This window comes from Chiloscyllium plagiosum, chromosome 5, assembly GCF_004010195.1.
Source record: "Chiloscyllium plagiosum isolate BGI_BamShark_2017 chromosome 5, ASM401019v2, whole genome shotgun sequence".
Taxonomy (NCBI): domain Eukaryota; kingdom Metazoa; phylum Chordata; class Chondrichthyes; order Orectolobiformes; family Hemiscylliidae; genus Chiloscyllium; species Chiloscyllium plagiosum.
In genome coordinates this window covers 62,748,738-62,774,945 of record NC_057714.1, presented here as the reverse complement: position 1 = coordinate 62,774,945, position 26,208 = coordinate 62,748,738, and the positions used below count along the sequence as shown (strand labels likewise).

General features: G+C 41.4%; 1 protein-coding gene across 8 annotated transcripts in view; it reads left to right on the top strand.

The window, feature by feature from the left end:
• dazl (deleted in azoospermia-like) overlaps positions 1-26,208 on the top strand; it is a 178,582-nt gene that overhangs the window by 86,441 nt on the left and 65,933 nt on the right. For 4 of the 8 annotated variants that reach the window (XM_043690185.1, XM_043690181.1, XM_043690180.1 and 1 more), the window contains exons 7-9: positions 4,609-4,689; positions 13,520-13,576; positions 16,752-16,874. In XM_043690185.1, coding sequence (XP_043546120.1) covers positions 4,609-4,689; positions 13,520-13,576; positions 16,752-16,874 — 261 coding nt within the window. Of the gene's footprint in view, positions 1-4,608; positions 4,690-13,519; positions 13,577-16,751; positions 16,875-17,667; positions 18,123-26,208 lie in introns of those variants that run through there. The other 4 variants (XM_043690177.1, XM_043690182.1, XM_043690179.1 and 1 more) reach the window with 3 other exon arrangements.

Below are 26,208 nucleotides of genomic sequence, written 5' to 3'. Positions count from 1 at the left end.
AAAAGGCTGCTATACTATTCTAAATCCAGACATGGAAGCAGAAATCTGTCAGAACCAGGGAACCTGTGCAGAGTAACCAGGAATAGCAGTGATGAGGAGCTATTGCCTTGAGATACCAGAACTGCTGAAATTACCTGGGCATGTTAAAGCGATAGTTAAAAGAAAAGGCTTAGACCCTCAAGACAAACGCAATTGACATATGTAGTATGGGTGTGGGGAGCTTTGGAGTTAAAGCAGCCAACTATTGTTGGTAGCAGTGAAGGTGATAATAGTTTTAAAGTTTTATGTGGATGTAACATTTTGGGTCTATGGTGAGCTGACCTTTGTGAAATCACTGAAGAGAACATAGCAGGGCGCGTCACCTCTGTCACCCTATTTGCATGGCCTTGAATTCATCAGCTCACGAATGGATGTCTGATGCAAGCAAAGAGGGCAATGTGCTTTGCAGCTAATACTGGATTGTCTCTGGTGCAAGGCATCATTTTGGCATGCACCTCTCTGGGAATCAACTCCACAACCTGAGATGCACCAACCAAGAGAGTTTGTATTTCATCTCTTGTAGTAGTCTTTGACGTGCTGTCTTTTCTTTGTATACATGCAGGTCTACCAAGTAGCAGATGCAGTGTGTTTTTCTTGAGACAGTCACAGGTGCCTCAGCTTTTCTCTTCTATCTCTCCCTCCGGACTCTTACTGAGATTACTGAGTGACAAGAGTTATGCTTTTAAAATATGGCCGCCTACTATTTTGCACATATTGCAAATACAGCATAGCCTGTCTTAATGAGGGAAGGTGATTATCAACAGACTGGGCTGCTAAAGGTACACGTTTTCTAATCTGGACCATTTTACAGCGCGTCCTTCTGTTGATGACACTTTGCATCAGTTTACTAGTCAAGAGTAGATGGGCAGTAATTGAGTTGGATTTATCTTGCTTTTTGTGCGTAGAACATACTTGAGCAATTTTCCACATTGTCATGTTCACGCCTGGTAAATCATACTCCTGATTTGTGCCATGCAGATGGTAAACCAGCATTGTTGAGGCAGGAGATAAGTTACTCTCTGCAGAATTCCTAGCCTCTGACTTGTAGCCACAGTATTTGTATGTCTAGACCAGCTCGGTTTGTGGGCAGTGATAAACCCCAGGATGTTAATGGTGGGGTCTTGGCAGTGGTAACACCAAAATGATAATGTTGAGGGATGATGGTTTAATTTTCTCTTGCTAGAGATGTTCGTTGTTTGACACTTGTATGGTTTACTTGTCAGATCAAACCTGTATCTGAGGAGTTGCAAATGGTAATGAACATTTGTACAATCATCAGTGAACATTACGTCTTCTGACATTTATAATGGAGGAGATGTTACTGAAGCCACCGAAGATGTTTGGGTCCAAAGGAACTCTTGTAGAGAGACCTTGGAGCTGAGACTGACCTCCAGCAAACAAGTATTTTTCTTTTGTGATCGGAATGACTCAAACAAGTGGAGTGTTTTACCTCTGTTCTCAATGACTATAGTTTTTGTTTAGGACTCCTTGATGTGACACTTCATGTGGCCTTGATTCAAGTGCAGTCAGTCTCTCCTCACCTCTACAACTTGTCCCTTTTGTCTTCATTCAAAGATGGATTTTGAAATAAAAAGGTCTGGATATGAGTGGCTGTGGCAGAGCCCACATTGAGTGTATGAAAGCAGCACTGAAACTGACCCATTCCATCATTGCACTGATGATTTCGAGTAGGCTAATATGACAGTAGTTGGAAAGATTGGATTGTCCTGCTTTGTGTCCAGAGCACATCTGTAATTTTTCACATTGTCAGTTGATGCCAAGGTCAAAGCTTACTGGAATAGCTTGGCTAGGAAACTATCAAATTCTGGAGCATATGCCTTCACTACTGTCGCCACAATGTTGCCAGAGCCCATAGTCTTTTCCTTTCAGTTGCTTCTTGATATCATGCAACGTGAATCAAATTGGCTAAAGGCTCATTTCTGTAGGATCTGGGGTTCTCTGGAGGAGGCATCCATTTGGATGATCGTCCATTTGGCACTTGTGACTGAAGTTTGTTGCAAATGTTTCAGCCTTGCCTCTTGCACTGATTAGTTTTCTCCCTCATAATCCATGATGGGGATGTTTGGAACTACCTCCTCCAATAAATTGTTTAATTGTCCACCACCATTCACAACTCTGATAGGATTGCAGAACTTTAGATCTTATCTATTGGTTCTGAAGTTGCTCCCTGTCTGCTGCTGCTGATTGGCATGCAAATGGTCCCATGTTGTCTATTCATCAGGCTGTCACTTTATTTTTGGCAGTCCTGATGCTCCACCTAGCATGCCCATTAACAACACACTCAACCCTACCTAGTTTTGTGCTGTCAGAGATCTTGGAAACATATAATGCTCTTTTTTTCTGTTGAGAACAGCTGGGACCCTAGCATTGATCTCTACGGTTTACCATCTTCCACTTTGAAAAAGACCCGTTTATTCCTACTTTGTTTCCCTTGGTCGCCCCGGCCAACAAACTGTGGTTGACATGTTGGACTCGATTCCCACATTTCTTCCATCCTCTGTTTTCCACTTCTCCCAGAGCAAGGTAGAATTCCCCTTTATTCTCACTTTCTAGTCCACAAGCTTTTATTCACTTGTGAGCTGTGGACATCCCCTCCATAGTTACCCTAGTTGTCTCTAGATTCAAAGAATCCTCTCATCATATCTGCCACCTCCAGCAGGGTTCGACCACCAAACGCATGTTCCCCTCCCTTCCTTCCACTTGCAGCATTCCACAAGAACTGTTCCCATTGTGACATAAAAAGGAGCAGGTGAGGACTGCAGATGCTGGAGATCAGAGTGGAGGGTGTGTTGCTGGAAAAGCAACACACCCTAGTCTAATCCTTCTTTGTGCCATTCCTAATGCTCTCTCACCTTCCCAGGCAAGCACAGAAGGTGCAAAGTTTGGCCTTTCATTTCCTCACTTTCTAAGGTCTCAAACGTACTTTACTTGTACTTCTTTCAATCTAGTCAACTGTATTTGCTTTACAATGTGTTTTCCTTTAGATTAGTGAGATCAAACGAAGTTTGGCTGACTACCAAAGCTTGGTAGAGCACTACTCTAAGAATGGCCCAAAGAACCAAAGCGAAGCACAGCATAGGAATAGGCCCTTCAGTCCTCCGAGCCTGTGCCGATCATCATGCCCTAACTAAATTAATGATAAAACCTTCTGCCCTTAATAGATTTGTATGCCTGTATTCCCTCCCTATTCATGTAACCATCCAGATGCCTGTTAAATGTTGCTAACATTCTTTTCTTCGGGCTGTGCATTCCAGGCTCCTATCAGTCTTTTCATGAAAACCTTCCCTCTCACATCTCTCAAACTTTCCCCTCTCACCTTGAGCCCACACCCCCTTGTAATTAAAAGTTCACCCCTGGGGGAAAAAGCCTTTGACTATCTACCCTATCTATACCTATCATAATTTTGTAGACCTCTATCAGGTCTTCTCTCAGTCGCCCTCTTTCCAGTGAAAATAATCTTAATCTTAACCTTTTCCTTATTGCCTGTTCTCATGGACATTGGCTACATTGTGGTGAACCTTCTCTGCACACTCCAAAGTTTCCACGTCCTTCTGATTACTTGTGGCAACCAGAACTGCATGCACTAATCCAAATGCGGCCTAACAAGGGTTTTACGCAGCTGTCAAGTGTGTGTTGCTGGGAAAGCGCAGCAGGTCAGGCAGCATCCGAGAACTAGGACAATCGACTTTCCAGGTATAAGCCATTCATCGCGATGAAGGGTTTATGCCCGAAACGTCAATTCTTCTGCCCTTCAGATGCTGCCTGACCTGCTGTGCTTTTCCAGCAACACACCCTCCACTCTGATCTCCAGCATCTGCAGTCCTCACCTGCTCCTTTTTATGTAGCTGCAACATGTTCTGCCAGCTTTTATACTCTATGCCCTGGCCACGAAGGCAAGCATGCCATATGCCGCCTTAATCACCTTGGCCACCTGTGTTGCCACATTTAGGGAACTGGAGACCTGCATAGCCAGATCGATCTGTATGTTAATGTTCCTAAGAGTTCTTCCTTTTACACTATATTTCCCACCTAAATTTGATTGTCCAAAATGCATCACCTTGTGTTTGTCTGGATTAAACTTCATCTGCCATTTTTGTGCCCAAGTAACCAATCTATCTATATCCTGTTGACCCTAATCTTCTATTTCATTGCTATTCCAATCAACCATAGCGCACTCATGCTAACATTTCCATCTTGGGTGTAATTCGGTTTTACAATGAAGCTCATTGCAAGCTAGAGGATATGCAACTCATTTTGCATTTGTGTGCTTTTCAGTCTCCCAGACTGTATTTGGGTTCAACAACTTTTGTAGCATGATCTCTGCCCTCCATTCTGACTAAACTGCACTCACCCACCAGCATTTTGTAGCATCTTCCAGCTCTGAAGAAGAGTCCTATCATTGAGTTCTAACTCCATGTTAATTGCTTCTGTCCCTGTAGATGCTGCCATTTTCTGTTTATATTCTATGTAAATGCAAGATGTTTTGTACTTCAAGTATTTTTAAATTTAATCATCCACATGTAGAATTTTTTTTTCTCTATCCTGCAGACTTATTCATATCCAAGTCCTCCTGCTGTGGCATTACCACAAGTACAAATGGGATATCCACATCCTGCATATAATTATCAGGTGAAATTTAATATTGTACAATTTAACCTCTGTTTTGTCTAGCTTAAATATAAATGATATTTAGTATATGAACCTTTTGGCAATATAAACCTCAACAAGGGAAGCAGAGACATTTTGCAATTGTTCCCATTAACCCTTCCCAGACTCCAATGGGGAGATGCTTGGTATCATGACTTTTTTAGTGACTCAACCAAAGCTATTAGAAAGTGGAACAAATACTGAGAATTCTGGAGAAACTCAGCAGATCTAACAACATCTCTGGGGAAAGAGAGTAAGTTAATATTTCAAGTCCTGTATAACTCGTCAGGCTGTCTCTCTTCTCTATAGATATAGCCAGGCCTGCTAAGTTTCTGCAGTCGTCTGTTTGTTTCAGGTTTCCAGTTTCTGCAGTGTTTTGCTTTCTAATAGCAACGTGAACAGAATTACTGTGTTAATAGCAGAATATTGTGAATTGCTGGCGATCTGAAATAAATACCAATGCTGAGATTTTTGGCAAGTCTGACAGCATCTGTGGTTAGAGAAACCAGTTTTAAGGTTTTGAGTCCAATGACTTGAAATTGAAGGCGAGTCATTGGACTTGAAAATATTAACTCTTGCCGTGTCCACACAGGTGCTCTTAGACTTTAGTTTCTCCAGCTTTGCTAGGTGTTTGTTATCTGAACTAAATCTTAAATACCAATATAATTAGTTATTTAGAAATGGAATTTGTTTAGTCTTTGTTACTGATCATTGGTATGGGTGGCATGGTTGCTGTGGGAGGCATGTTGGCTCAGTCGTTAGCACTGCTGCTTCACAGTGCCAGGGACCCGGGTTCGATTCTCACCTTTGGTAATTGTCTGTGTGGAGTTTGCACATTTTCCCCATGTCTGCATGGGTTTCCTCCCACAATCAAAAGATGTGCAGGTTAGGTGAATTGGCCGTGCTAAATTACCTATAGCATTAGGTGCGTTAGTCAGGGGTAAATATAGGTTAGGGGAATGGGTTTGGGTGGGTTACACTTCGGAGGGTCGGTGTGGATCTGTTGTGCCAAATGGCCTGTTCACATACTGTAGGGAATCTAATCTATAGTTTGAACAATACCTTCTGAGCAGAAGAGTAAAGAGTATACTAAAATTTATCGAATGGTTTTTTTTGAGAAATGCATTTATTGTGGACAGATTTTTGTTTTAAGAGTCTAGTTTTCCAACTTTTTTTATTGAATCGTAGATGTTTATTCCACAGGAAGTCTGGTCTTTTTCTGTCTGTTCTTTGGTAGAGTAATTCTCCTTGTCTAATCTTTCTCCATGGCTTTGTATCTTTTCATTCTTCAAATATATTTAAATTTGCACAGAATCTAGTATTTAACCCTCATAGTTTTGTTTATATTTTTCAGGAAGTTTACAAAATGTTACTTTCAGTAGACTGTTACTTTCAATTCATTCAGATAAAATTTTATGGGTAGAATATTCAGGATCCATCAAAAGTTTTAGAGCAGATGGGGGAACGTAATTGAGTGGAACCCAAATTTTATGTTTCTCGAGAATGGGTTAAACTTCTGTTTTTTGGTTCTCAAAGCTTCTAGTGTGTTGGCCTTCCAAAACTACTGTAGGATCTGTTTTGTGTTCATTAACATGTCGTGAATGCTTTTTAGAGTAATTCCAGCGTGCTGTGATATTCATAGATGTAATTTTGTTAACTAAAAAGAAGTGTTTGTATGGGTGTAGTCACATCTATGAAAATACAAGATGTGCACCTGTAGGTTAAACTGCTTTCTTCAAGCTATGGTTAGTAAAATGTTGATCCTTTACTTGGCTTCTTCAGAAACAAGTTTAATTTATTCAAACACTTCCAGAGCTGGGGATGAGGATTTCCATGTTCAGCAGTCATGAGAAGATGCATTCATAGATAGTCAAGCTTCTACATTTAAACACTTATAAAATGAATAATGACTGCTGCTAATAATCTACACATTTGAAACGGCCATTGGCTCAATGAGATAAGCCTGACTGGCACAGATAAGCATTCCTTAACTTTAAAAAGGTGCGCAATCTAAAAAGTGGAGTCAACAAAAATTATTTGCAGAATAGTGGGCTGGGTGCAAAAGAGAGTAGGAGATTGCAGTTCAAAAGTAGTTAGTGAAACTGCAAGAATCCTGGAGGATGAAGGTAGTAGGCTGGGATAAGGAGAGAATCTCAAAGAACCTGGGCAACAGGGACAGTTAAGAATGGGCAATTTAGTGGGGATACTTGCTGTTATAGGAAGAACAAACAAATTGAATAGGGGAGGATGTAAAGGTGTGGCCTATCATGGGGATTTCTAATGGAATGTGACTGACGCACAAGAATTGGAAAAAGAGCCAATAGTGACAGGAGGATAGACTGGACATTAGAAGTTCATCGGCCACTTTTTTGGGGTCTGTGTTGCAGACCGGAAAGAAATATATTCAAGGGGGAGGGTACAAGAGTGAGATAATTGAAAATAAAATAAATTCATCCATGTAGTTTTCTAATTAAGATGTACTGATAATGTGCAGTGAGCTGTTTGCACAAGTTTACCAACAGCAAACATCCCAAAGAAGGTATTACCAGTAACTGGAAAATCGTCTATTGTGTGACCATTTGTTGATGCCATTACGTTAAAGAGAAGCATTCACTACACGTTTAAAGGCAAATAAGATGTAAAAATTACGAATAGTAATTCCTCCTTTCAAAACTCAACTGGAAACTTGTGTGACATCTCTATCAGCTGTCCAGAAGTACATTTGAGTGTACGCTACAGGAAATCAGTTTAGTTTGTCTAGATCACCATGGAACAAGATAGCCACACTGCCATAACTCAGGTTGACAGTCATTGCTGAATTTCCGTGGATTCAAGGAGCCATTGACTGTATGCGTATGATGTTCAGAGTTCCATGTCAGCATTCAGCCAGATTTGGCAAGTATTGTACACCATCAACTTTCAGCTTATTTGAGGCCACAGACGACAATTCCTGAAGGTTTGCACCCGCTTTCTAGGGATCTGTAGTAGCCCTTGCATTCCGCACAACTCCTAGATTCTTTGAATGTTTGCCCAGTGGCATCATTGAGTGACAAGGCATGTTCAAGATGGCACGGCTAATGACAGTTGCGAAAAACCCTTGAAATGATGGACAACAGTGCTGTAGTGCTGTTTCCTGCATCTACTAGAGCAATCACAGAACAATAAATGTGTTTTTCAAGATGTTTTGTTTCCTGGATCACGGAGGGTGCCCTGCAGCATTTGTTGGACAAGATTTCAGTATTGTCCGTTGAGCACTGCGCAATTTGGCTCAAAGACTTGTTGATAATTTAAGGTGGAGATGTAGCAAACACCTGATTTCTTGGACAAGGGAAGAAAGGAGTTACTGAAGGGGCAAATGCTGATTTTGAAGAAGCCAAAGGAAAAGTGAGACAAAGTAGACAGGCCTGTGATAATGTGGTTGTGGCTAGATTGCAAATTAATGTTTTTGCATGAACTTTTCTGAACATTCAGCAGTAATAGCCAGTTGGAATGCAGAGGTGTTCCTGCTTTACAGGAAATACTTGTTTTCCAAGTGTGGAGCTTTCAGATATGGTGCTATACATATTCTGTTATTTCGTTCCTGTGTTACGAATAAATTCCTGTTCAATTTGCTGGTCAGTGGACATAATAGAATCATACAGAACAGAAGATGACCTTTGGTACATTGAGTTTGCATCAACAAAATCTGCCCTAAATCTACACAAGTACACTGCACTCTACACTTCCAGCACTTGACCCATATCCCTGAATATTATGAAATTTCGAGTGCTCGTGCAATACTTTTAAAGCTTGAGGTTTCCACTTAAACCACCCAACTAGGCAGGGCATTCCAAATTCCCACCACTGTCTGGGTGAAAGCTTTTTTTTCACTCAAATTTCTGCCTTTCACCTTAAAGTTATTTTTTATTGACCCTTCAACTTATCAGTATGGAGGTTTGCAGGCTTGAGGACTGCAGGTGAAAATGCTGTTCTAGTTTCCAGTGAAATTCTGTACTGAGGTCGACATTTGTGTACCCAAAGTGACTTCAATGTTTGTGAACCTTTCTCTTCCTAATGCAATATTATGGTGCATCTTTGCAGCTGCACCTAAGCCTCAGATGACTTTGGTAGGCTTTCTCAGGTTGCTCATACTATAAGCACTCTAGCTGTTTGGGGTCTCTTGCACACACGAAGGGGCTCCTCTGGATTGTCCCGAAAGGACCATCTCTGGGTGTCTCCATGCCGTTGAACAGTGGCACCTCCCTTCACCCTTGAGGGAGTTTAAGGTCCTTCTGCACTTGTCCCCTAGGTCACTGACTCTTTGAATGCATTTATACTCGTGTGATGTATTGGAAGTCAGAGGATATATCTGACAGCTTACTGATCTGATATTTTTTGGCTGTCCATAGTGGCAGCCGCCCACTCCACAGAGACTGCTTCAACATGCATGCTGGAGCCACAACACCAGACGGAATTTAGGCAGATGCTTCTGTTTTTGTTCCAGTCCACGTGATCTCTCCTCTGCCAGTGGTTCCACTCCTTGTCTGTACATCTCCATCAGCCCTTTAATGACAGAGTCTCAAGGTTTATCATCTGTACTGAATTCAGTAGGGACCTGTCTGTTGTGAGAGACACCTCAACCATTTCTATCTCTTCCACTTGTGAGCTTTTGTCAGTGCTGTGTTCGCAAGAATGTGACCCCATACTACTCTAGATACCTTTCCACTGAATATCTCTGTCTCTATGCTGGCAAAAGATTGGATGGAATGTTGGTTTTCCTGAATATTCCTTTTTCTTCAGAATTGTGCACTTTGCGTGTTGCGTGTGGGGCTGTGATCCAGAGGCTGCAAAGACAAACAAGTATTTGAGTGTCACAAATGCCACTTTCACCCAAGGTTTCATTCTAAATGTTGCAGCTGGACAAGTGATTGGGAGTAACCTTATGGAGGAGTTCTACCTAGCTGTTTGAAGATATTCAATCTACCCTTCAGCACAGATGCACTCCCCTCACTTTGCAGCCTGATTGTTGAAAGTGGTGAGGATCTTTGTCACCCATTCCCAATCTCCCCTTCTCCCTGCTATATAAAGGTATGATTAAAGAGTTAAACCTTGTTACTTTCAATTTTTTTCCCTGTTCCTTCCCTCTCCAATTATTTTAGCAAGCTGCAGATTAGTATGGCAGATATCTTTTGAGGAATAAGATTCCACCATAAAATAAGTGCTTCTGATAAATTGAGATCAAATCTGTAGAATATGTGCTTTACACTGAAGCAAAAGCCAAGCTGTGTATGCTGCAGATGTTATATGAAGGAAGTGCGTACTAGAAGTTCTTGGCAAATTTGGCTGCATCTGTGGGGAGAAAAGCATTGACATTTCAAGTCCAGCAATCTCCTTTTTGGAACTGAAGAGGGCTGGAAAGAGATGGAATATCAATGGTGATTCTGTTCCCTGATGTACCGACATTTACTTGGATGAGGCTGAGCACCAGCTTTAACATTTGCTCCTATTCCTTGCTGGGCATGACACCACTGCTGAAAATTGAGTTGCTTTCAGGACTGTCATTGATCTCCTCTTGTCCTAAGAGCTTCCCATCTAATAGCTTCCAAATTTACACAGACTGCATCTCTCTTCACAAATCCTCAACTAGGACTGCCTTGGAAGATTCTTGCATTATTTCAGCCCCACTGAATTTATTTCTTCTCATTCAATCTCTTCCCACAAACGTTTGTGGTGGTTCTTGACACTTTTGCTGTTTCACAATTTCCAGATTCCTTGGCCCAGTTGCTACTTCGTTGCAATCCATTCAACAATTCCACATCCTCAGTCAGAATTGTCTGAAGGTTATTTGCTCCAACTTTGAAAGGAGGCCTGAACAATCTTCAACCATCTCCGTCCCCTGCCAGCTTGAGCTTGTTCTCACTTTGACCAGTTTTCCCTTTCACTTGTCACTTTCTCTAAATCAATTGTGTGGCGATAGATACTAACATGTCTGTGGTTATGTGGAACATTTCTCTTAAGAGTCCAAGATCTACAGCCCAGAAAAGGCCTATCAGCCCATTGTATCCACATTGGTCAAAAACAACCACCCTAAAGCACTGTATGTAAAGCATTGTATGTCTTGCCATCGTAATTGTGCGTCTGAATTCTCAAATGTTGCGAGGTTTTCTGCTTCTACCACCCTTGCAGGCAATGAGTTCCAGATTTCTATTATCCTCTGGTTGAAAAAAATGCCCTTGCATCTCCTCTAAACCATCTGCCTCTTAACTTAAATCTGTACCACTGGCTATTGATTCCTCCACCAAGGGGAATATTTCTGTCTGCCCGTCATAGTTTTATACATCTCAATCATGTCCCCTCTTGATCTCGTATGCTCTAAGGAAACCAAAACGAGTCTGTCCAGTCTTTTCTCAGAATTGAATGTCTCTACCCAAGCAGCGTACTGGTAAATCTTCTCTGCATCCTCTCCAATGCCATCACATCTCTCTCATAATGGTTCCACAACTACATTCAAACTCTAGCTGTGGTCTAACCAATGGTGTATACATTTCCAACGTAACTTCCCTGCTCTTCATCTTGATGCTTCAGCAAGTAAAGGCAAGTATACCAAATGCCGTCACCACTTTATCGACCTGTCATAATATCTTTAAGGGACTGGTATATATGCACACCAAGGTCCTTCTGAAACTTGGTACTTCTCAGAGTCATACCGGTCATGTTGCCTTGTTTCTTGTCCTTAAGTGCATCAACTTGCGTTGATCTGGATTGAATTGTCCCTTTTTTCTGGTTCATCTTTGGAAAAAAAGCAAAGTTATTAGTCAGTCCTTTGTAAACAGTGGTAGCAGACATCTGTCAGTAAGATTCCTGTATGAAAACTGATATTTTGTGTCCAGTCTTATCCGCAAATAGAGGAATAAATTTTGTTTATTCCCCAAAGCTGGTGAGAATTTGGAGTATGAATTTTCTGTTAATCTGGTATGGGCTTTGTCCATTTGAAGCCATCACCACCTCTCCAAATTGCCTAAATATGTTGTGTAAGTATAGGTTGGTAACACCTGAAGAATGTGTGCTCATCAATCTGGAGGTTAATTGGCTAAATTCGTAAGAAATTGCCTATGGATTGCTTTTTTTTTCCTCAGCTAGTTTAATCTCTTGTAAAGCAACATCACATTGCTTTATTTAATTTTATTTTTCACAAGACTTTCAAGTTCCCCTTCTACGACATGGTTTTCATGCAGAAGGATACATAAAATCTTTGCTAACATTGGATACCCCATAAGCTTCATCCAATGCCTGTCCAACAGAGGACCAAGAAGACACTACCTACCAACACACTGGTCACCCTACCTTGTGTGGAGAACATATCAGAATTAACTGCCAGACTGTTACAACTACTAGGTATTAGGTAGCACACCAACTAACAGTCACACTACGCCAACTACTTACCAGGACAAAGAACCCCATATCCACAACATGTAGGACCAACATGGTATACAAAATCCCTTGCAACAGCTGCAACAAGCACTACATCGGACAAACAAAGAAAACTAGCCATCAGACTTCTCAAACACCAACTGGTAACTGAACGACATGATCGACTCTCCCTCACGCAGACGTAGAGGGCAATCAATTCAACTGTGACAATGTCACCATTCTAGAACACTCCATAGTGTTCTTTGAAGCCTGGGTTTCAACCAAAAAAGCCATCAAACACACAAACCCAGTGTACAAACCACAACAGAGAAGACCTGGAAGTGACACTCACTCCAATAGACTTGACCATACAAAAGTCAAGCAGGACAGAACAACAGCACTTCGTGGAAGTCGCATTGGTGATGTTACCCAACGTGGTAATGAAACGTCTGCCTGATAACCCAGCAGCTTGGTGAGTTAACCAACTACCTGCGATATACAGACTATTAGTTTCTTTTGGCATTCAATTAGTGCTCCATGATTTTGACAGGAAAGTAAAAGCATATGAGCATAACATCAAGTATAATTGAAGTACAAGTTCACGTTAGCAACTGTCATCACACAGATGTCTGTTTACTGACCTAGGCAGTGCAACCTGGCATGTCCTGCTCTCATTTACATGGATTTGCTCTTAGCAGAGCTGACTGATTTTTGTTCTGCTATTAATTATTCTTCTATATAACTTTCCATTACTACCATTGGTACTCCCTTTGCCTTTAGCTATGGGCACCTTCACCATCTGTTACAATTGGTTCTCCTTTTTGTCAGCAGGATAAAAAAAACTGGCATTTTCCAACTCTTTCTCAGTTCCTAATAAGTCTCATTGGACTTAAAATGTCAACTGATTCTCTCTCCAAAGCTGCTGCCAAACTTGCTGCATTTCTCTGGCACTTTTACTTTAATTCCTTACTGATACATTGTTCATCAAAATTTAGGAAAATTGCAAGGCATTACAGATAACATAATGTAGAAAGAAGGTATTCGGTTCTTTTTCAGAAAAGTAAATAATTTATTTGGTGCTAATAGGGCAACATGTTGGATCAGTGGTTAGCACTGCTGCCTCAATGCCAGGGACCCAGGTTCAATCCCTGCCTCTGGTGACTGCAAATTCCACATAGACATTCTCCCAATGTCTGTGTGGGTTTCCTTCGGGTGCTCCGGTTTCCTCCCACAATCCAAAGATGTGCAGGTTAGGTGAATTGGCTATGCTAAATTATCCGTAGTATTATATGTATTAGTCAGGGGTAAATATGGGGCATGGATCTGGGTGGTTTACTCTTCGGAGGGTCAGTGTGGACTTGTTGAGCTGAAGGGTCTGCTTCCATACTTTAGGTAATCTAATTTAATGTAAATCTAATTACAGGCAGCAACACAGTGGCCACCAGGAGGTCAATGGAGATGGATGATGCCTCAGGTGATGGTAACTGATAAACTGGTTAAATTTTTAAACAAACAATATTTATTCACTTATGGAAGGTGGCATAATTCTGCTGTTCATTTGTCTAGTTTATGGTAGAACATAATTAGTTATGTCAATTAGCTTAGTTGCCCAAGATTGAGAAAGCTAGTTAAGTACAGGGATTATCTAATACATATAGGTTAACATAGAAATAATATGTATTACGCTTTTTGTGTTAATAGAAAATTAGTTAAGGGTGTTGGCATTAGTTGCTCCCCATATTTCGAGCTTAGCTTCATTTCAGCGCTATAGAATGACTGAAGTTATGGAAGCCTGTTTATATTTATTGCTTATACAGGAGTTTATGTAGAAAATGGCAAATACAAGTAAACTAATTGCAATTGTAATATATTCAATTCCAGATGAGTGTGTTTCATAACACTACATTGCATTTAAGTAAAATTGTGTTACTACACCTCTAAGTTCTAAATTGGAAGAAGGCCAATTTTGACAGTATTAGGCAAGGACTTTCAAATGCTGATTGGGGGCAGATGTTTGCAGGTAAAGGGACAGCTGGAAAATGGGAAGCCTTCAGAAATGAGATAACGAGAATCCAGAGAAAGTATCTTCCTGTTAGGTTGAAAGGAAAGGCTGGTGGGTATAGGGAATGCTGGATGACTAAAGAAATTGAGGGTTTGGTTAAGAAAAAGAAGGAAGCATATGTCAGGTATAGACAGGATAGATCGAGTGAATCCTTAGAGTATAAAGAAAGTAGGAGTATACTTAAAAGGGAAATCAGAGCAAAAAGGGGACATGAGATAGCTTTGGCAAATAGAATTAAGGAGAATCCAAAGGGTATTTAACCAATACATTAAGGTCAAAAGGGTAGCAAGGGAGAGAATAGCATCCCTCAAAGATCAGCAAGGCGGCCTTTGGGTGGAGCTGCAGAAAATGCGGGAGATACTGAACGAGTATTTTGCATCAGTATTTACTGTGGAAAAGGACATGGAAGATGTAGAATACTGGAAAATAGATGGTGACATCTTGAAAACTGTCCATATTACAGAGGAAGTGCTGGATGTCTTGAAACCCATGAAGGTGGATAAATCCCCAGGACCCGATCAGGTGTACCCTAGAACTCTGTAGGAAGCTAGAGAAGTGATTGCTGGGCCTCTTGCTGAGATATTTGTATCATCGATAGTCACAGGTGAGGTTCCAGAAGACTAGAGGTTGGCTAACGTGGTGTCACTGTTTAAGAAAGGTGGTAAGGACAAGCCAGGGAACTATAGACCAGTGAGCCTGACGTCAGTGGTGGACAAATTGTTGGAGGGAATCCTGAGAGTCATGATGTACATGCATTTGGAAAGGCATGGGCTGATTAAGGATAGTCAACATGGCTTTATGGGTGGGAAATAATGTCTCTCAAATTTGATAAGAGTTTTTTGAGGAAGTAACAAAGAGGATTGATGAGGGGAAAGTGATGACTGTGATCTATATGGACTTCAGTAAGGTGTTCGACAACATTCCCCATGTGAGACTGATTAGCAAGGTTAGATTTAGTGGAATACAGGGGCAACTAGCCATTTGGGTACAGAACTGGTTCAGAGGTATAAGACAGGGTGGTGGTGGAGGGTTGTTTTTCAGACTGGAGGCCTGTGACCAGTGGAATGCCAGAAGGATCGGTGCTGGGTCCTCTACTTTTTGTCATTTACATAAATGATTTGAATTCGAGCATAAGCGGTACAGTTAGTAAGTTTGCAGATGACACCAAAATTGGAGGTGTAGTGGACAGTGAATAGGGTTACCTCCAGATTACAACAGGATCTGGACCAGATGGGCCAATGGGCTGAGAAGTGGCAAATGGAGTTTAATTCAGATAAATGCGAGGTGCTGCGTTTTGGGAAAGCAAATCTTAGAAGTACTTGTACACTTAATGGTAAGGTCCTAGGGAGTGTTGCTGAACAAAGAGACCTTGGAGTGCAGGTTCATAGCTCCTTTAAAGTGGAGTCGCAGGTAGATAGGATAGTGAAGAAGGCATTTGGTATGCTTTCCTTTATTGGTCAGAGTATTGAGTACAGGACTTGGGAGGTCATGTTGCGGCTGTAGAGAACATCGGTTAGGCCACTGTTGGAATATTACATGCAATTCTGGTCTCCTCCTTATCGGAAAGATGTTGTGAAACTTGAAAGGGTTCAGAAAAGGATGTTGCCAGGGTTGGAGGATTTGAGCTATAGGGAGAGGCTGAACAGGCTTGGGCTGTTTTCTCTGGAGCGTCAAATACTGAGTGGTGACCTTAGAGGTTCACAAAATTATGAGGGGCATGGATAGGACAAATTGACAAAGTTTCCCTCGGGTGGGAAAATCTAGAGGGCATAGGTTTAGGGTGAAAGGGGAAAGAGACCTAAGGGGCAACCTTTTCACGCCAAGGGTAATACATATATGGAATGAGCTGCCAGAGGAAGTGGTGGAGACTAATACAATTGCAACATTTAAGAAGCATTTGTATGGGTATATGAATAGGAAAGGTTTCGAGGGATATGGGCCAGGTGCTGGTTGGTGGGACTAGATTGGGTTGGGATATCTGGTCGGCATGTACATCTCTATAATGAAATTTAATTACTTTTGTGCAGACCAATTGATGGGATATGTTTTTCTATTGCTTACAAAGTATTTAGATTAGAATATTCAAGTGCAAATTTTATTGCTGAGAAAGCTGTTTGGTTATAATGGAGCAAGGATGTTTTCTTAAATTTATTCGTAATTTGCTTTGTTTAAGGCCAACGGCATTCCATCCAAAACCTGTATGATTCTAGTTATTTGGCATAGAAAATGAATTGGTTTGACAAATTTTGGATTGGATATTCAAATAACTTCAAAGAGAGAGGCTATTTCTTTGTAGGTGAAACAAAGTCTCGTAGAGTTTCTAATTTACATTAGTGGAAATGAAAAATAGGCATCTGAATTGCAGTTGCAACTTTGTTTTCCTCTTCAAAGTCCAGAATTGAATTTGACAATAATCATCGTTTAATTTGGAAGTATTGAGTTCTTTAATTGATGTGAATAGCTTAAATTTAGATCATTTAGTTGAACTTAATTTACTGTATAACAGTTCCTTACATTGTTTCTGTGACTATACTCTAAGAATGCTTCAATGCAAAGAATTAAGTTTATTTGTAATTTTCCCCCTCGTAATTAGCCTACCGCAGGGACCTATGTAAACACCCCATACCCTGAAATGATTAACCCAGGAACTGTGTTTGTGCAGAGAGAATGTGATGCACAACAGACTCCATCTTCACCTCTAGACACAGTTGAAAAGGTAATCAACTAACTACAATTTTTTTTGAAGCAGAGTGTGTTTGATTTCTATGTAAAAATAATGCCAAAATTATATGGGAAAATTTCCTACATAGTTGATCATCTAAGTGTTGTGGGTAGGCTTCTGGGAGTGGAGGAAGTACTGTTTCCCTTTTTTAAATTTTTGTCCTGTTAATTTTTTTACATAAGTTTTGCTATAGTTTTCCTATAGTCTGAAGGCTGGCCCACAAATAATGACATTTCAATCCAGATCAATCCATAATCTTTGTTGAGAAAGTGAGGTCTGCAGATGCTGGAGATCAGAGCTGGAAATGTGTTGCTGGAAAAGCGCAGCAGGTCAGGCAGCATCCAGGGAACAGGAGAATCGACGTTTCAAACATAAGCCCTGAAGATTCTCCTGTTCCCTGGATGCTGCCTGACCTGCGCTTTTCCAGCAACACATTTCCAGCCATAATCTTTGTTGCCAACTACACAACAAGGGGAGATCGTCATACATGATTAAAAGTTTTTGGTACGTACATGAGTATAGTGAAAAGTTCACAAATTGCCATTTATGGTGCCATCATAGGTTCTGAGGTACCAAGGTACAGATTCTTGAGTAAAACTCTGGGCGGGGGGGGGGGAGGAAAAGAAAAATTTCAGCATTACAGAATCTTCAAAAGTAGAAAATCATAGTAATAAATTAGAAAAATGGAGAAATAAAAAGTTTAGAATTACAATCCTTCCACAATAATGTAATTTAAAGTAAAGAAAGAAATTCAAAAAAAGAGAATTTAATCTATTTCATGGCTCAGAGGAATCCTCCCACCCAGAGTTCAGATGCCAAGCTGCATCCCATCGATGCCGAAGAAAAGCCACAGAGTCGTAGTCTGACGCTGCTGAAAACCACCGTTAAAAGGAATCTCAGGCCTCCACCAAAGCTGCCAAAAGGAATCCTAGGTTGGTCATTTGAATCCTGGGCCCAAATCCACCTTGTCTTCAACGTCGTTACCAAAGCAGCATAGTTGAAGAACCCACCAGAATGTAGCCATGAGGAATGGCCGGAACCACATGGATTCTCCGCTTTACTGAGCTTTCTTCCTTAAACGAAGCCGCCAAGAGGCGGTAAGATGAACTTGATGTTTGAAAAATTTTTTTTACAATATGCAACAGGCCTGGTGATAGAAGTAGATGGACCAGTAGCCCCAACCCTTCCTACCATGCCGCTGGCGTGCAGTTAAACCTAGTTGAACCAAACTTGCTTCCATTTTTTTGTGACGAGCATTACTCTGGCATTGTTGAATTTCCTTTTTGATCTCCATGGTCTTCAGTTTTACTAGGGTGGTGCTTATAGTGAATGCTATTTTGTCATCCAAGATAGATGTTTTCTGTTCTCTGGCATTCAGCTGTAGTGACCATGCATATCAAGATTGTGAATAAGTGTCTTGTGTTGGTGTAGGAGTGTTTTTCCCTGGTAGGGAATGAAGGCTCAGGAGGCAGGCAGATGGAAGTTTATTAATGCAGAAACTGTTTAAAGCAAAGAGAGGGCCAAAGGATCTTCCCTGAATCTGGCCTCGATGTACGAACTCAATTATTCGCTTAATCATTTGCTCAGATCAGAAGATAGATCAATGATACACTAACACTTACTGTAAAAAGTAGTATTCTTATACATTTCTGTATTACAATGATTACGTACAATGTTCTAACTTCAGTCCTTCCCTCCTAATCCATACACCCAATCTGGTAAAACACCTAGTCAGTAATATACACCCATCTGACCAGTCTCAGCATCCATGACCTCGAAGTGTTTACCAGCCATTCCAATGTCTAGTCCCTGGGATCTCTCTATGCATCTTATTCATTCACATTCAAACATCACAGGCCATATTCCCTTAAATCTGTTTCAGACTGGCTTATCTCTTGAATTCTATTATTGACTGTATTCCATTTAATTACTCCCTTATACTTACCACTGTTCTAATCATATACGTAAAAATACAAAAGCCATTTAGTTTTAACTGGTTGCTGTAAGATTTGTAATATTGATTTCTGTTCTGAAGTTAGTTAAGGTCAGATGTAGCTATATTTACTCTTAGTACTCTTGTGATTAATGTCTGTGAACAATTTATTTTGTCCAAGGCTCATGATGGTACTTCCTAAAGCTAATTAACTTTCACACATAGGCATAAATGTTTTGGTTACATGTATCTGTGTTTATGTTGGAGAATCTCTAACTAGAAACTATTGCTTAAAATTTCAGAGTAATCAAGGCATAACTGTTTACTATGAAATAGCTACCTGTTGTTGCGGTAGCTATTCAGGGCATTTAGCATGCTATTATCAATTGCACCTGGTGTTCACTGCTTCGGGATGTAATAATTCTTTCATTAGTTGATCTGAGAACATAAGCTTGTTTGTCTCAGGCATATTCTTATAACTGTTCAGGATGTATGCCACTCAAGGCCCCCTTTACTGGCTTTGGAGTAGTTTGTTCAAAGGTACCATTGTTTCCTTTTCTTAAAGGCTGGGACAGACTGTTAGTCTTGTTCAACTTCTTTCAGCCATCTTGTGTTTCTTTTGTAAATATATTTATTAGCAATTTTTTTTAACTTTACAAACATATGTTATTGATTGTATTTTTCAATAATTTTATATCCGTATAATAAAAAAAAATGTTGCAATGCAGCTACTGTCTACTAACCACTAATCTACCCTATAATACAAGCAAACCCTAACACTGTGCAAAGCAACACCAAAATAAAAAGAAAAAAGGCAAAAAAAACCCAAAAAAACCCCATAAAAACAGAACGGCTATGCTCGGTGCAAAGCTCCTAAACAAAGGAATGGGAGCATTGTATACATACCCGTATTAACTCAGGAGACCCCCTCCAGGGCCCAGGGCTTGACAAATCTAACCATCCTGGTTAAACAAACACCCTAGTTAAGATAACTGACAAATCTATATCCAAATAACTTCAGGAGGGCTGCCAAATCTTATAAAAATGGTCTGTTGTGTGGTGCACCATGTTTGTAAAAAAATAAAAGTCTAAGGGAATGTGCTCCATAATTAATTTTTGCCATCCCAGCAAGCCCGGCGGGTTCGCAGACACCCAATTCATCAGAATATTCTCCCGTGCACCGTATGCAAGAATATAAGAATTTCTTCCCATGCCCATCTAAAGATGGTAAATTTGGTAGACCTAAGAGGAGAGATATTGAGTCAACTTGACTTCAGTCCTCAATACTCTCCCTATCTTTCCTGCCACAGCGCTCCAATAAACATTGCTTCTGGACATGCCACAGGTTCAATGGGTAAGAATACCTACACTTATTTTGCATTTGGGGCACACTGAAGATGCCCCTTTTTTAAACTTCACCAGACAGTCTGGTGCCAGATGAGCCCTGTGCAGAATTTTAAACTGCATAGCGCATGTCCTATTATAGTTTGGGATCTTTCGACTATTCTCCTGTATGTTTTCCCATGTTTCAGAAGAGATCTCCACTCCTAACACTTGCTCCCAGACGTCTCATAACCAGTTAATATCCTGCCAGGCCCTGCCACCCAGCAGGTGATAGAGGGCACTAACTGAAAGGGTGCTTCTAAAATGTAGCAACAACCTGTTTGTATCGGGCTTATAGGGTTTAGTGAGAAGCGTAGTCTTCTTCTGGATGAAATCCTTAACCTGAAAAAAACAGAAAAGATCTCTGCTGGCCAACCCGTATTTGCGGCTCAGTTGCTCAAAAGACATCATAACCTCCCCCTCAAGTCTCCCAAACTGGAAACTCCACTTGCTGCCCATAGTTTGAACCCTGAGTCCATCATTCCTGGTCGGAACCCTGACATGCCAACTATAGGCGTAAGTGGCAAAGTCTTAGATAAACAACCTTCACTCTCCAAGGCATCGCCCTCCATACCTTGACTGTACTAATGATAATGGGGTTCTGGCAGTGGTCCATAACTGTCCTTATCCATGAACAACAGGTTAATAAGAGGGCACTTTACCTGTGAGGCCTCAATATCCAGCCATGTTGAGCCCGGATCGTTACCTACACAATCACAGACAAAGGACAGCAGGGAACTCCATTGATATCTCCTGATGTCTGGGAAATCAACTCCTTCCTGTCCTTGAAGCAACTGCAATTTAGTAAGTTTGCTGAGGGGCTGCCCATGATGCCAACAAAGGAACTAAACCACCCCATAAGCTTCCGCAGCGTTGACCTGGGAAACATTATAGGGAGCATATGCATGGGATAAAGTAAACAAGGAAGAACATTAATCTTAGTGAGAGATATTCAGCCCAGCCATGAAATTGGAAGAGCCTCCCATCTCTGGAGATCTCACCTAATGTTGTTGAGCAAGTGAGCAAAGTTAGTCCGAAATAACAGATCAAACTTGGGGATAATAAAAATGCCTAGGTATCTGAACCCTGCCCATGACCACTTAAAAGGGAACTTAGGGCCACCTTCAACTTCTGGCACATCCTTACGGTTCCCCAAAGGCATAGCCTCCAATTTTGCAAAGTTAATCTTGTATCCTGAAATAGTCCCAAATGAATTGATACATTATACCGAATGGGGTACGGAGGTCATCGGGTTCGATGAAAACAGAAGGACGTCATCCGCATACAGTGTAATCTTATGTACCCTCGATCCCACTTCCGGTGCGGTTATGTTGGCGTTCTGACGAATGGCCTCTGCCAGCAGCTCTATCACCAACATAAACAACAACAGTAAGAGGGGGCAGCCTCGCGACTACCCCTACCAATCCTAAAGTTCCCAGACACCACCCCTTTGGTGATGATCGCAGCCAGAGGTTGGCGATATAAAACATCCACCGACCTAGCAAAGGCTCCACCCAACACAAACTGTTTTAAGACATAAACTAGGATCAAATGCTTTCTCTGCATCTAAGGAAATCACCAACTCCTGAATCGATCGTTGCTGACAAACTTGGACCATATTCAGCAACCTTCTCATATTATTAGAGGACCTACAGCCCCTTATAAAGCCTCTCTGGTCCTCTTTAATAATATGGGGCAATATCAATTCCAACCTCAGTGTCAGGATCTTGGACAGAATGTTGAAATCCGAATTTAATAGAGAAATGGGTCTGTATGAGGCACAATCCTCAGGGAACCTTCCCCTTAAGAATTAAGGAAATATTAGCTTCTCTCAAAGATGGTGGTAGGCATTCATACATATATAAACTCCTTATAAAACTCACCCGTGAGCCCATCAGGGCCAGGCACTTTTCCATTCTGAATTGCCTAGCTGCCTCCTGTATTTCCTGAATTGTCAAGGGGGCATTAGGGAGAGGGGCCTGGTCCAAGTTCTTAAAAAAAGTCTCCATTTTAGCCCTCCTGTCCTTGCAACCTTCAGACCGATACAATTCAGAGTAAAAGCTCCGAAAAGCCTCATTAATCTTTTTTAGCATTGTATGTAAGGACCCCGGTGCTGTCTCTGATTGCAGTAATGGATTGGGGAGCATGCCTTTTCCTACTCAGGTATGCTAAATACTTCCCTGGCCTATCCCCATATTCGAACAGCCTTTGTCTAGCAAAGGCAAGTTCTTTCTTTGTGTTTTGTGTCAGTATTGAATTCAACGCAGCCCAAAGGGCCGTGATCTGTTGTAGCTTAGTCACCGAAGGCCGCGCAAAACTTGCCTCGGCGGGCTTTCAGCCGTGTTTCAAGTAGACAATGCTGTTCCTCCTCCTGTCGTTTCCAGCTAGCCGAATAGGAAATAACTAATCCCCTATCAAAGGCCTTAGCAGGCTCCTATAGCATAGACTGACTACTAGCCATGCCTGAGTTGATAGTCAAGAATTCCTGAAACTCCTTCAAAATGTATTCCACAAATTTGGAATCCTTAAAGAGAAAAGGGTCCAAACGCCAGTGCCGCAAACCTAGCCCCTCACTCTTGGCCTTAACCTCCAAATATATACTGCCGCATGATCAGAGATAGCTATATTCCCACTTTTACAACCCATAATCAAATCCAGAAGGGCCGAGGGAGCCAGAAAGATGTCAATCCTTGTGACATTTTATGTGGGTTTGAAAAAAAAGGTGAAGTCCCTGCCAGTAGGGTGAAGACATCTCTAAACATCTACCAGCCCCAACTTCTTGCATAAGTCAACCATGGCCTGCGGAGAAATAGGCATCCTGTCCACTGTCGGATCAAAAGACCATTAAAATACCTCCCCCATAATAACGTGCTGTGTTCTAAAAGCACTCAACTTAGAGAAAGCACTTATCGAAAATTTGAGGGGATGTGCCAGAGGACTGTAGACGTTTAAAATGCCATATTCCTCCCCATGTATCAGGGCTTTAAGTTTCACAAACCATCCCTGCTCATCTTTCACCTGCTTTAATAATGTGAACGGAAGATTTTTCCGGATAAATACCGCCACTCCTACTTTTCGCAATAAAGGATGAAAAGAATACCCGGTCATAACCCCCCCCCCACCCCCGTTGTAATTTCAGGTGATCCCCATCACCAAGATGGGTTTCCTGCAACAAAGCAATATCAACCCTTTCCCTCTTAAGGCTAGAAAGCACTTTTTTCCTTTTAACAGGCGAATGACTTCCCTTAAAGTTCCAGGTGCACCATTTAATAAGACACTTAGCCGTATCCCCTTTCAGAGATCCTTGAACCCCTCAGAGGGAGAACCCTACTTACAACACGCCAAGCATAAGTAAATAAAGACTCATAAAGTCGAAGAACTATATATATAAAAACTACTCTATCATAACTATAACCAACTATTACTACCAAAAAACTACAAAGAAAACAAACTATAAAACCTTGAATAGAAAACTCTTCCCCTGCTCGTAGAGGGCACTCACCCTACCCATCCCCTCCTTCACAGCTCCTTCAAACCTGGACTGTGCCCCAGCATTAGGCCAGGAAAAAAAAACAGATGATCCTTAAATCAACAGAAAAAAGATGCAATCAGGATGAGCACTCCACCCATCCCTGGCTTCATGTCACCCATACTTGTGACTAAAAGAGAAACAGAACAAATGAAAAAAAGGGGGAGAGACAAGAAAGAAGATCTACAAAGTTTCCCATCAAAAAATCCAGTTATTTAACAAAAAGAACAACTTATTCCAAGGTCTTTTCCTCCCTTTCCAAAAAGGAAATTATTAGGGAGAAAGAAAGGGAAAACATGGGGAAAGATAGAAAAGAGAACAGACGTTAACCGTATTCTTCAGGTCTATCGGTCTATTTTAAAGTGTCTACAAAGTTTTTTTAGCTTTATCCACTGAGTCAAAAGTATAAACTGAGTCCTTGTGGCTGAAATGGAGCACTTGGGATATCTCATGGAGTACTGGATGTCTAGGTTTCTCAGCCTCTTTTTAACTTCGTCGAAGGACTTCCTCTTGCGAATTAGAGCTGCACAGAAATCCTGGAAAAACATGATGTTTGACCCTTTGTAAAGCAGTGCCTGCAGATCTTTTTCCAGCGATCTGGAAGCTTCTGTGACTTTTTTTGCTTGTCCTTATATGAATGGAAGTGCACTAGGACCTAGCAGGGGCACTGCACCCGGCCCTGACCTGTGCACTGTAATCCGATAAGCCCTTTCAATCTGCAGCCTGCTGGACTCGATGTGAAGGCCCAAAAACTTCGGCAGCCAGCTTTCAAAGAAGCTGACTGGCAGCTCACCTTCACCTTCAGGGAGCCCAACATTTTGGAGATTTATCCTCTGACCTCTTCTCAAGTTTGTCAATATGGTTTCGCAAGGTCCCCACCTCTCGCTCCAGCATCTGGATCCGACTGCACAAGGATTCCATCGCAGATTCCGAGGCCTTAGTTTGACCCTCCACCTCCTCTAGCCTCTCCCCGAGGCCCTGGATCTCCTGCTCGTGCATGGATGCGATAGGCTGGACCTGGGCATGAATCTCCCCACTGATCTCCTCAATCGCAGCTCCAACTTTCAAGGTAAGTCTCCCCATCGCAACAGCCAATTCCTGTGATTCTGTCAGGTCCCCGGGGGTTCAGGAGAGGCAGCTGCTGCTGCTGCAATCTCTGGTGTGGTAGGTGCTGCAGGGGAGTATCCTCCCTGCTGCTGTTTGCTTGTTCCTTTTCCCTTTGGCATCCTTCCCACTCCCAAACATTAACAAATATGTGTTCTTTAAGGTTTGAAACTAATAATTCCCCCACATAAGTTGGCCAGTATGTCTTGGCTGTTAGGCAGAACTGTCCACAGCAGTTCTACTGAATCGCTGCCATCTTGCTGAGTCCAGCCATTTTGTGTTTTAATGTTATTCTGGGCTCTCCTTTTTGGCAATTTTGTGTGAGCAGACATTGGCCATTTTGTTATAAGCAGATACAGGGCCCATCCCTACAGTTGGCATTCTTAACTCTTTATTGATTATCATTATTGATTTAGGGGAAATTACTGGGGTTCTTGTAGCCAGGGCATATTGGGTCAGTCCTTTACATTGCTGGGTAGGTGCCACTGTCTTTCTATTTGAATAGATATGTGTGCGACTAACTAAGCATTACATGGATTTAACTATTACAACCAGAGAGCTGGTACAAGTTCATTATCTTTGTGGTGTCAAAACATCAACAATGGTGCTTCATAGCATAAAAAGAAGTTATTCAACTGGTTTTGCCTGTGCTGGCTGAAGGAGCTAGTCAGTCTGAAAGCAATCTTCCAGCTCTTGGTCTAAACACTTCTATGTTTTGACATCATAGACATCATTTGAATTAAATGAATTATCTATAGCGTGGGGATCTTGGGAGAGGAGGCCAACTAGATCATCCATTTGGCAATTTAAGCTTAAAAAAAAACTTCTTTAAACCTTTCACCTTTGTCTTTGCAGTCACATGTTGGACTTCACGAAGGTTGAGGATATTTTCATGGATGTCCCTCTTCCTGTCAGTTGTCTAATTGCTTTTGGTAGGACTATCAAAATTGGTGTTGATCTGTTAGTTTCTGAACTACTTTAATTGTACTTTTTTTTTAGTTTTGCAATGTTTGAATCCAGATAGCCTTATGTGGTAATTTCACTAATAGCATCTCGCTTTCAGCTGTGCCCGCTGCTGTCATAGAGATGTACAGCACGGAAACAAATGCTTCAATCCAACTTGTCCATACTGACCAGACATCCAAAATTAATCTAGTCCCTTTTGCCAACATTTGGCCCATCTCCCTCTAACTCCTTCCTATTTATATACCCATCCAGATGCTTTTTAAATGTTGTAATTGTATCAGCCTCCCCCTCCACTTCTGGTAGCTCATTGCATACATGCATCACCCTCTACCTGAAAAAGTTGTCCTTTTTTTAATCTTTCCTCTCTCACCTTAAATCTATACCCACCAGTTTTGGACTCCCACCCTGGAGAA